The 11363-nt window shown below is 42.7% G+C and overlaps 1 protein-coding gene across 1 annotated transcript in view; it reads left to right on the top strand.

The window, feature by feature from the left end:
- Positions 1–1941: 1941 nt before the first annotated feature.
- LOC115144838 (sodium- and chloride-dependent GABA transporter 2-like) overlaps positions 1942–11363 on the top strand; it is a 43000-nt gene continuing 33578 nt past the window's right edge. The window contains exons 1-3 of the mRNA XM_029685934.2: positions 1942–2056; positions 9036–9236; positions 10609–10743. Coding sequence (XP_029541794.1) covers positions 2050–2056; positions 9036–9236; positions 10609–10743 — 343 coding nt within the window. The 5' untranslated portion in view covers positions 1942–2049. The remainder of the gene's footprint in view (positions 2057–9035; positions 9237–10608; positions 10744–11363) is intronic.

The following is an 11363-nucleotide window of genomic DNA, read 5'->3' as shown; positions in this document are numbered from 1 at the left end:
AGTACCAAATAGCACCCTATTCTCTATGTAGTGCACTACTTTTGACCGGAGCCCTGTGGGCCCTCGTCAAAAGTAGTGCACTGCATAGGGAATACGGTGTAATTTTGAGACTCTGATCAGCAACCTGTGGCAGTACAGTGAAGAACAGCAGGAAACTAACTAAAATGGGGGAGGATGAAGGGAAATACAATTCATTGTTGTTGGACCGTTTTTTACTCTTTATGTTGTTTTAGACCGGTGGAAATCATCAAGTGTGGAAATTATTTTGGACAAGGTCTTGGGCCATTTTTTAAAGAATGGAATGTGTGGGCAATTAATGAAGCTTTCCTCGTAAACAGGACTGAACTATAATGACCTGAAGCAGTTGTTTTTCCTTTGATTTTGCAAATCTAGGCCTGCCACTGTCTTGAGTCCCTTTATCATGTGTAAGTCGACCTTCAAAACATATTATACGACCTGATCATGTGCACTTGAGGAAGTGGATGGATTATGTTGATATCATGGTCATTCTATATTTGATAGATCTGGGCATACCTATGGTTTGAAGGCGGGTAAGCGTAGGACATGAAACCACCTTGTCCAACCGACAATGCTCTCAATTGTACCTGTAGATGTATCCTGTTTCGATTATTAGGTCCTTGTCATGGTGACACAGCATACCGTTTAATGATAAGAGGAACGATCCAATGTCAAGCTACTACAAGGAGCATGTTTCAGGATAACTCTGCCAAAGGTTACAATTACTGATGAAACGCCATCTCATCCGGCAGAAAAATGTGGTGTTTGGGTAACACAATTTCATTGACAACAGTATCGGTTATGTTAGTTAAAGGTCAATGCTGTCTTCTGTAAAGCTCTATAGGGCTGTCTACTGGTCATTATCTCCACTGAGGATCTGTTGCAAATCATTTACAATGCACAGGACCTCTATGCCTACAGTATGAACTAGATGCAGTTTGGTGGTGGAAGGGTTGAGCTACCCCCCCCCCCATACAATGTAAAGCACTGGGAGTAGATTATAAATGTAGTCAAATCTATTATGCAGATAGGTCATTGGTTGATTTCACATGGGGTTAATTCCTGGAAAGCTAGATAGTTATCTGGCAAAGCCAAGCTGTATCTCTAATTTACGGTCGCTCCAAGACCCTGAATACAACTGCAGGTTGAGGGAAAGCAAACTTCTGTCCTTGACTAGAATACTAATGCAATTTGAAAAAGAAAATGGAGGGAGGGAGAAACAAAATGCCCTCACCCCAAAAGAACCTGCAAGGCAGAAAATGCCAGAACACGTCAACCCCAGAAAAGGCCTCTGGATTGTTAAGGCCCACAACCTTCAAACAAATGCCCTGAACTGGGCCACTCTAGCCCCATGCGGTGGGAAAATGTTGTGAATGGGGTGCTGGGCCTGTGAGGAAGGGATCCGGTCTATTTTCCGGGGGATGAATCGGGGATGTGTTTGGGAGCAGGGGCTTCACTAAGCAGGAGTGATGTTTTAATTATAATCAGTCAGTGCAGACAGCTTAGAAATCTCACTTGACTGGAGGAATATATGATGGGGTTGGATGGGGCTCTTTGGGGTGCGACGGTGTGTGTGTGTGTGTGCCTGCATGCATGCCTGTGTGTGTCAGTCTGTAATGTACTTAGGGAGATCTATAAGGCTGAACACAATATTGAACCCAGTCCCACCTCCCCCTCCCACTATAGACCGAGAGAGAGACCCTGGGAGAATGTGTGTTTCCAAGGTTATGCAATCGACCCACCATACAGAGAAGGCACAGACCTCTAGTGTGCTGCATTGAGTGTGTGTGTGTGTGTGTGTGTGGGGTGGAAGAGGGGGGGATGTGTGTGGGGGTTTCTGAATGGAACTAGAGGAAGGGGGGCTAGAAGAGGGTGCAGAGAAAAGTTGAGGAGAAGCTCATTGAAGGCTGAACTAAAGTTTGGAGTTACAGAGATCCCCGCCCCTCCATGCACATTATATAGTGCAACCTGGACACCAACAGGCCAATATCTGGCTAACCATTCAAACCATAAGGCTGTCTTTACATCACTATGAAAGGTGAGTACGCACTGGGTGAAAGAAATATGCTTACTTTTCCATACATCTGTACTGGTGAAATCATCATACACAATTACAGTGGCATATGTCCTGCTTCATTTTAGGTTGGCATGAGTTTGCACTCTTCTAAAAATAACTTTTTGTTGAATGGTTACGTTTGATGAATATTCAGTGAGTATTGTTGAATCCTAGATGTTGGCTCTGCGCCATGCTTGGTTTGTCTTTATGAAGATATCCCATCTGGCCTGATGATGCTTCCTTATTGAGACATTTGGGGACCCATTATTTGGCACTTTTTTGATTGTGTAATAATGAAAACGGTCACTGAGGTTAGGAATAGTCTAGATGTTGATCTATTGAGAGGAGCTAATGTCCATGGATCTTATCCAGTCTTTATGACATGCAAGTCATGGATATACTTTAAGAAGGTTGACAAGTCATGGATATACTTTAAGAAGGTAAGGTTGACAAGTCGTCTGTTGTTGACAACCTTTGGTGATGAGGTCCATAATCACTCTGTTGACAGGTTGCTTAACAAACGTGTGCAGATTCAGTTGGATCGATACAAATGCATTGAACATCTAAACCAATTTAAATGCAATGTGTTACTGTATCATTAGAAACAATACCAACTGCCCTGGTTAACCTTGGCTAATGAATAACATAAGAATCATGCATGACTTGCCTTGCCCTTTTGTCTTTAGAGTTAAATGTATAGTGGGTTGGGTTATGTTCCATTTGTTTATGCACCCTACATAAGGAGCTGTTATGTCACCCTACATAAGGAGCTGTTATGTCACCCTACATAAGGAGATATTATGTCACCCTACATAAGGATCTGTTATGATACCCTCTATAAGGAGCTGTTATGTCACCGTACATAAGGAGCTGCTATAGCACCCTACATAAGGAGCTGTTATGTTACCCTTTATACACCCTTTATATAGTATGACACCAGCTTTTAGATGATTTGTTATGGATCCATGCCATGCTTGTGTAGGCGTTTGTGCTATATAAAACATTTATAAGTTATAGTTAGTTTGAAGTGGGACCATCCCCTCAACTCCATTATGCAATTACAAAATAATTACTAAACTACTGTAGTATGTAAGTCCATGTTAATGCAATATTGTTGCTAGAGTTACTGAATCAATTCTAAACATGAATACAGTGAGATCATCCATATGTAATGTGTTACCATGATAGATGCAGCCAGAGCCACAGGAGAAGTCCTTCCTACTTCATGTTGGCTATACTTAGCTGATGCAGGTGTCTGGATAATGGGACCGGTCTACAATATGATTGTTTTTTCTGTCAGACGGACAAAGTGAGGGGCATACAAATAGATTGAGTACAGTAATACTTTTTAATATACATTTCTTAAAACATTCAGCTTTTTTTGTTCTGTTAAACGTGGCCCTACAGTAGCAACCCAGAAGATCTGATCCTGTGGTGGAAATCAATGTCATTGTTTACATTTTCACTGGGAGTTTTCACTCAGTTGTGTCCTTAACTCATCCAGGACCTTGTGCCTTGTACATTCTGACCACAATCAGTATGATGGGTTTTCACTCAGTTGTGTCCTTAACTCATCCAGGACCTTGTGCCTTGTACATTCTGACCACAATCAGTATGATGGGTTTTCACCCAGTTGTGTCCTTAACTCATCCAGGACCTTGTGCCTTGTACATTCTGACCACAATCAGTATGATGGGTTTTCACCCAGTGTCCTTAACTCATCCAGGACCTTGTGCCTTGTACATTCTGACCACAATCAGTATGATGGGTTTTCACCCAGTTGTGTCCTTAACTCATCCAGGACCTTGTGCCTTGTACATTCTGACCACAATCAGTATGATGGGTTTTCACCCAGATCCACGTGTTGACTTGACTTATCTCAGACAAACAAAGAGACTCAGATGTTGGAGAATGTAAACATGCACGTACAGTATCACACTCAGTCTTAAAATGTAAACATCATTTCAGACAGATGTGTTGAATCATTTGATCAGAGATGTTCATTTATCAAACATTTTTATCATTTCGTAACGTGTTTGGTAATGGGTTGCATAATTCAAATCCAATACACCTGCCAGGCAATCTGAAAGTGCTTCATTCTTCTAGTATGTTGCAATATGTCAGGTAACTGTGATCATGCTTTGCATTTTCCACTGTACTGACGTTGACAGTTAACGTATGCATTAACCTGATGTTTGGAGACCTTACAGTGTCATCTGTCAGCGTGTCTAGAACTGATTGACTGAGTATGATTATGTTAGGACATCTCTTAATGAAGATGCACAGAGGCAATGCTATGACTGCATTAAAAACACTGTGTGTACAACACATTGGGAACAGTCCGTGTAGATGAAGGGGAGGTGGCAGATCAAAGAAGGATTTTTAAGCCTTGAGAATATTGAGACATGGATTGTGTATGTGTGCCATTCAGAGGGTGAATGGGCAAGACAAAAGATTTAAGTAGTCAATCAGTTCTAGACACGCTGACAGATGACACTGTAAGGTCTCCAAGACAGCGTAGGTGAAAAAGATCTGAGGGCCACCATCAATCCACACCTGCAGTAGGAACAGCACATGATTGAACAGACATGAACACACACGCATTCAAACCCACACATAGATTCTCACACATAGGAACACAACATGAACACAAACATATACGTGCACAGTCAAATAATAACCCCTGGGTTTTCTGGGAAAAGAGTAGAAATATCCCCTGACTATCCGTACATTTTTAAAACAAGAAAATTCTGCCATCTGGTTTGCTTAATATAAGGAATTTGAAAGTATTTATACTTTTACTTTTGATGCTTAAGTATACTTTATCAATTGAATTTACTTTTGACACTGAAATTGGTTTAAAACCAAATACTTTGAAACTTTTGCTCAAGTAGTATTTTACTGGGGGACATTCACTTTTACTTGAGTCATTTTCTATTAAGATATCTTTACTTTTACTCAAGTATGACAACTGGGTACTTTTTCCACCACTGGTAGTCAGAAATAGTGATATCCAGTATTCAGACAGAAAGAGTGATATCCAGTAGTCAGACAGAAAGAGTGATATCCATTAGGCTGACAGAAAGAGTGATATCTAGTAGGCTGACAGAAAGAGTGATATCCAGTAGGCTGACAGAAAGAGTGATATCCAGTGGGCTGACAGAGAGATTAATATCCAGAAGGCTGACAGAAAGAGTGATATCCAGTAGGCTGACAGAAAGAGTGATACCCAGTAGGCTGACAGAGTGATATACAGTAGGCTGACAGAGAGAGTGATATCCAGTAGGCTGACAGAGAGAGTGATACCCAATAGGCTGACAGAAAGAGTGATATCCAGTAGGCTGACAGAAAGAGTGATATCCAGTAGGCTGACAGAGAGAGTGATACCCAGTAGGCTGACAGAAAGAGTGATATCCAGTAAGCTGACAGAAAGAGTGATATCCAGTAGGCTGACAGAAAGTGTGATATCCAGTAGGCTGACAGAGAGAGTGATACCCAGTAGGCTGACAGAAAGAGTGATATCCAGTAGGCTGACAGAAAGAGTGATATCCAGTAGAATGACAGAGAGAGTGAAATCCAGTAGGCTGACAGAAAGAGTGATATCCAGTAGGCTGACAGAAAGAGTGATACCCATAGGCTGACAGAAAGAGTGATATCCAGTAGGCTGACAGAAAGAGTGATACCCATAGGCTGACAGAAAGAGTGATATCCAGTAGGCTGACAGAAAGAGTGATACCCAGTAGGCTGACAGAAAGAGTGATATCCAGTAGGCCGACAGAAAGAGTGATACCCAGTAGGCTGACAGAAAGAGTGATATCCAGTAGGCTGACAGAAAGAGTGATATCCAGTGGGCTGACAGAGAGATTAATATCCAGAAGGCTGACAGAAAGAGTGATATCCAGTAGGCTGACAGAAAGAGTGATATCCAGTGGGCTGACAGAGAGATTAATATCCAGAAGGCTGACAGAAAGAGTGATATCCAGTAGGCTGACAGAGTGATATACAGTAGGCTGACAGAGAGATTAATATCCAGAAGGCTGACAGAAAGAGTGATATCCAGTAGGCTGACAGAGAGAGTGATACCCAGTAGGCTGACAGAAAGAGTGATATCCAGTAGGCTGACAAAAAGAGTGATATCCAGTAGGCTGACAGAAAGAGTGATATCCAGTAGGCTGACAGAAAGAGTGATATCCAGTAGAATGACAGAGAGAGTGAAATCCAGTAGGCTGACAGAAAGAGTGATATCCAGTAGGCTGACAGAAAGAGTGATACCCATAGGCTGACAGAAAGAGTGATATCCAGTAGGCTGACAGAAAGAGTGATATCCAGTAGGCCGACAGAAAGAGTGATACCCAGTAGGCTGACAGAAAGAGTGATATCCAGTAGGCTGACAGAAAGAGTGATATCCAGTGGGCTGACAGAGAGATTGATATCCAGAAGGCTGACAGAAAGAGTGATATCCAGTAGGCTGACAGAAAGAGTGATATCCAGTAGAATGACAGAGAGAGTGAAATCCAGTAGGCTGACAGAAAGAGTGATATCCAGTAGGCTGACAGAAAGAGTGATACCCATAGGCTGACAGAAAGAGTGCAGTAGGCTGACAGAAAGAGTGATATCCAGTAGGGCAGAAAGAGTGACCCAGTAGGCTGACAGAAAGAGTGATATCCAGTAGGCTGACAGAAAGAGTGATATCCAGTGGGCTGACAGAGAGATTGATATCCAGAAGGCTGACAGAAAGAGTGATATCCAGTAGGCTGACAGAAAGAGTGATATCCAGTAGAATGACAGAGAGAGTGAAATCCAGTAGGCTGACAGAAAGAGTGATATCCAGTAGGCTACCCACTGTAGTCAGTCAGTGAGTCTGTTGAAGTGCAGTCTTTTATGAGAGAGGTGAATGCTGGCCCAGTGACTTGGCTTGAGACTTTATGAGAGAGGTGAATGCTGGCCCAGTGGCTTTGCGTGAGGCTTTATGAGAGAGGGGAATGCTTGGCTTGAGGCTTGGCGTGCTCAGTTCTCCTCAGTCTTGACCTTCATTTCAGACAGCCCCCTAGCTTCTGTATAAACACCTATCTGCAAAGCAGCTGTCCTGTTACTAGAAATGAGGCAAATATTTATTCTCAGCTAGTAAAAAAAATAATTGGGGCCTGCGCCCCTGGACTGGAGTCTGGAGAGGTCTCAGTGTGGAGGAATTTGGCTTGTGGGTCACGCTGCTCCCGTGGCCCATACTGAGCCTGTGAAAAACCAAGGTAAAGTGTGATCAGGCTCCCTGGCAGCCTGGAGATCTCCTCTCTATGCTATCCCAGCAGCACAAAGAAGCCCCTTGCCAATAAGAGGCTCCAGTCCTTTATGATGCCAAGCCTTCATTCCCACCAAATACCTTCTGAAAACAAGGGGCTCTATTTTTACCGCTGGCCACAATTTGGCCCAGGCTCAGAAGATGTTGGCTCATCTCTCCCCTCCATCCCATCCACCCTGCCCTGCTCTGCCAGTGATAGGCTGAGCTAAGAGCACATTCCCAAAGCTTATGGCACAGCTGGGTTGCCATCTCTCCTATTGTTGCAGACCTAAATTCAACTCTCTCTGCCGAGAAAACAGCCATCTTATTAGACCCAGGAGAGCCAGGTCAGAATGGCCCTGGTGTTTTGGGTTAAGGGGGGGAGGACTCTTGGAACAGTCCTCTCCTGCAGGCCGAACATTAATTTGTTTTGTTTGATCTGTGACGGGAGGGGCTACTGGACTAACCAAGTTGAGAGAGGGAGACAGGGGGGTCAGAGAGAGATAGAATGAGGGAGAGAGAGAGCGAGAGGGAAGAAGAGAGAAAGGGAGAGAGGGAGTGAAAGAGAAAGAAACAGAGAGGGAGAGGGAGGGGAGGGTGATGAGAGGCCTTGTTAATGAGATATGACAGCAGTGAGCACGGTCAGTGAGCTGTCTGTTTCCTCTTTCAGCATCACTGGACCTAAACACCGTCCGGCCATGAGTTGTGAAGCTCAAAGAAGCCGTCACGTAAGACCCAATTTTCAGTGACTGGACCCCTTCTAGACAGGGAGGGACAGAGTGTACAAAACATTAAGAACACCTTCCTAATATTGAGTTGCACAGGGATGCTGGCCCATGTTGACTCCAATGCTTCCCACAGTTGTGTCAAGTTGGCTGCATGTTCTTTGGATGTTGGACCATTCTTGATACAAACAAGAAACTGTTGAGTGTGAAAAACCCAACAGCGTTGCAGTTCTTGACACACTCAAACCATTGCACCTTGCACCTACTTCCATATCCCGTTCAGACACCTACATCTTTTGTCTTGCCCATTAACCCTCTGAATGGCACACATACACAATCCATGTCTCAATATTCTGTCTCAAGGCTTAAAAATGATTCTTTAACCTGTCTCCTCCCCTTCATCTACACTGATTGAAGTGGATTTAACAAGTGACATCAATAAGGGATCATAGCTTTCACCTGGATTCACCTGGTCAGTCAATGTCATTGAAAGAGCAGGTGTTATTAATGTTTTGTCAATGTTTGACTCTTTCTTGCTTGCGGTAAATTGTGTGTGAGAACTACAGAATGTCTTGAAATTCTTCCTTCTCTCACACCTCTTGCTGCTTGACCTTTGTTCCAAACACTCAAAGGGGATGTATGCACAACTGAAGGGCCCCTATAACCCCCATCTCCTTGAGGCTTGCACTCCTCCCATTGTTCATTTCCAGGAGATAGTCCCTAGGGAGACTTAAGGACTGTAAAGCTGTGTTTGCTTTAAGATGAGCCAGTTGATCTGGGAGTGGTGTGATAAAGGTATACAGATACTACAGGAGAAACCCCTTCCCTGCTCTATACCACTACACAGTAAATACAAGACTGTAGGCTGTGGGGTTAGCCTATATAATTATGTAAGGTAGTGTTACTCTCCCTCCTAGTGTCTCACCTCTCCTCCACTCACTCTAATGTGTTGCTTCTTCAGGCGACATGGAGAGCCTGCCCAAGATGGACCCCTCCAACGACCACAGTCGGCCCCTGGACATTGTGCCACAGAGCGATGAGAAGATGAAGGAAAGGGGTCAGTGGGGAAACAAGGTGGAGTTTGTCCTGTCTGTCGCCGGGGAGATCATAGGACTGGGAAATGTGTGGCGTTTCCCTTACCTGTGCTACAAGAACGGAGGCGGTAGGTGTTAACCTTTTACTGCATTGGGCTAAATCTAGGTCACTCAAGAGGGTTTCTTGGTAGTCTTAAACACATATATTTTGAAACAAAAGTATATACACCTCACACACATGGCTATGGGCTAAAAGAAAAGAAGACACCTGTACCATGTCAGATATAGAGTTGAAATGTATTCGATGTTGAGTTTGCATCCCAATATTACACTTTATATACATCACAGAAGACTGAAATATAACAAAACCGTTTCACATAGTAAGACCAGATTTTTGGCCTTTTTTTTAAATATATATTTTTTAATAATGTAATTATGAAAAATATTAATATCATTCCACCCATGAGGCCACTAGGTCATTTGAGTGCAGGGAAGGGATACCATCACAGTGCTCAATGACAGCATGTCACATCCTTTTGTTCATATCGGTTCATAATTGTCCTTCAGTACTATTGATCAGGACAGCTGTGACTGATGTCACATCCATATCATTAAAGAAATGTAAGTTTACCCACTATATTACCTTTAACTGACCCAAAGCCTGTTGTTATGAACTTAAATGGCACTGGAGCCTTTGAGTAGATTGTGTTTTAATGCTAGAAACAGTTATGAAGGGCTTCTGTGCCGCCTGCCAAGCCCAGACACATAAAACATATCAATCATGCAGTACAGTAGCAAACAACACACTCCTGTTTGGAATGTATTATATCCCACAATATTATGCAGGTACCAATTAAAACCAGCTTTTCAGAATGACAGGGCTGATGTCTTTTAAAGGTAGTTCTGGGTTTCTTAAACTTCATTGTTTTTATATCTGTAGAACTTTAGGGTGAAGATGATGTATCATAAAATGTAAAATGTATCATTTTATCAGAAAACAATAATTTATGTATTATGTCTAACCCCCATTTCTCATATCTTGGTAAAATGTTATCGTAATAGCATTGTAACAGCAAGCTCGCCATTGTCCAAATGATTTACATTATTATACAAATGACAGTAGTTTGATCAACATTGCCAAATCATTTGGAAAATAAATAAACTTAATACACACAGTTCACAAAGTTTACTCCTCATTCTTCTGGAGAAGGTTCTCCAAATGGGGGCCTTCCGTTCACCATTAATTGTAACGGAAGTTGTGCTGCAAGATCTGTGGATATCCTACCTGGCAAAGGAAACGTGGGAAGCTGACTTTAAAACTGGCCAAATCAAGGCATAGCATTTTAGAGTACCTTTAGGACATCCAACCTTCAAATGTTGCCTCAAAAAGCATCATCCTTGTTGATTGCATATGTCATCTGACCTCATATCAAAATGGTGTTCTAGTGCTCGAGTCGACACCTTGATAACTTCTCTCCTCTCCCCTTCTCCTCCCAACAGGTGCTTTCTTCATCCCCTACCTGATCTTCCTCTTCACGTGTGGGATCCCAGTATTCTTCCTGGAGACAGCTCTAGGACAGTACACCAGCGAAGGAGGTGTCACCTGTTGGAGGAAGATCACTCCACTGTTTGAAGGTGATCCTCCACTAATGTCTACGGTCTATGAAGCAATGCCTTTCTTCACGGATTTGCTCATTTGGATGTTCCTGCGAAACTACTGGCTTTTTGGCTATATTACAGTTACAAAACATTTTGTCAGAACTATATTTAGTTTAATGTGCACTGCATTTGAATGTGTTTCAAGGACAGGATTAAAGGGAAAAATCCGCTCAAAAAAAATCACGTTGCTTCTTGAAAGGGCAAAACATTTTGGGACTATATCAACAGTGGACTAATTATAGAAAATACAAAATATAGTTTTTGGGTGGATTTTACCTCTATCTACAGCCATGTCTACTACTTGTCGGCATAACGGAATTGAATAAGAGAGACATTTTGAGAACTTTTTGTTTAGTGCGTGTGTGTTTGTGCATGCTTGTCTGCCAGTATGTAGTAGGAGGGGGTTGATGTAACGGTTGGCATGCCTCTGACACTGGCACACTTCCAAGTATCCAACGCTTTCATCATTCAATTGGCCCCTAATAAGGACAATATAACTGTAGACATTCACACAGGAGCGAGAGAGGCTACCGGATGGGAAATGGTGGAGTCGGCAATGTGAATGAAGACATGGTTTTCATGCGTGTTGTTGTATT

The sequence above is a fragment of the Oncorhynchus nerka genome, linkage group LG17 (genome assembly GCF_034236695.1).
Source record: "Oncorhynchus nerka isolate Pitt River linkage group LG17, Oner_Uvic_2.0, whole genome shotgun sequence".
NCBI lineage: Eukaryota > Metazoa > Chordata > Actinopteri > Salmoniformes > Salmonidae > Oncorhynchus > Oncorhynchus nerka.
Note: the sequence above shows the minus strand (reverse complement) of the source record. Positions and strands in the feature narration are given on the sequence as shown.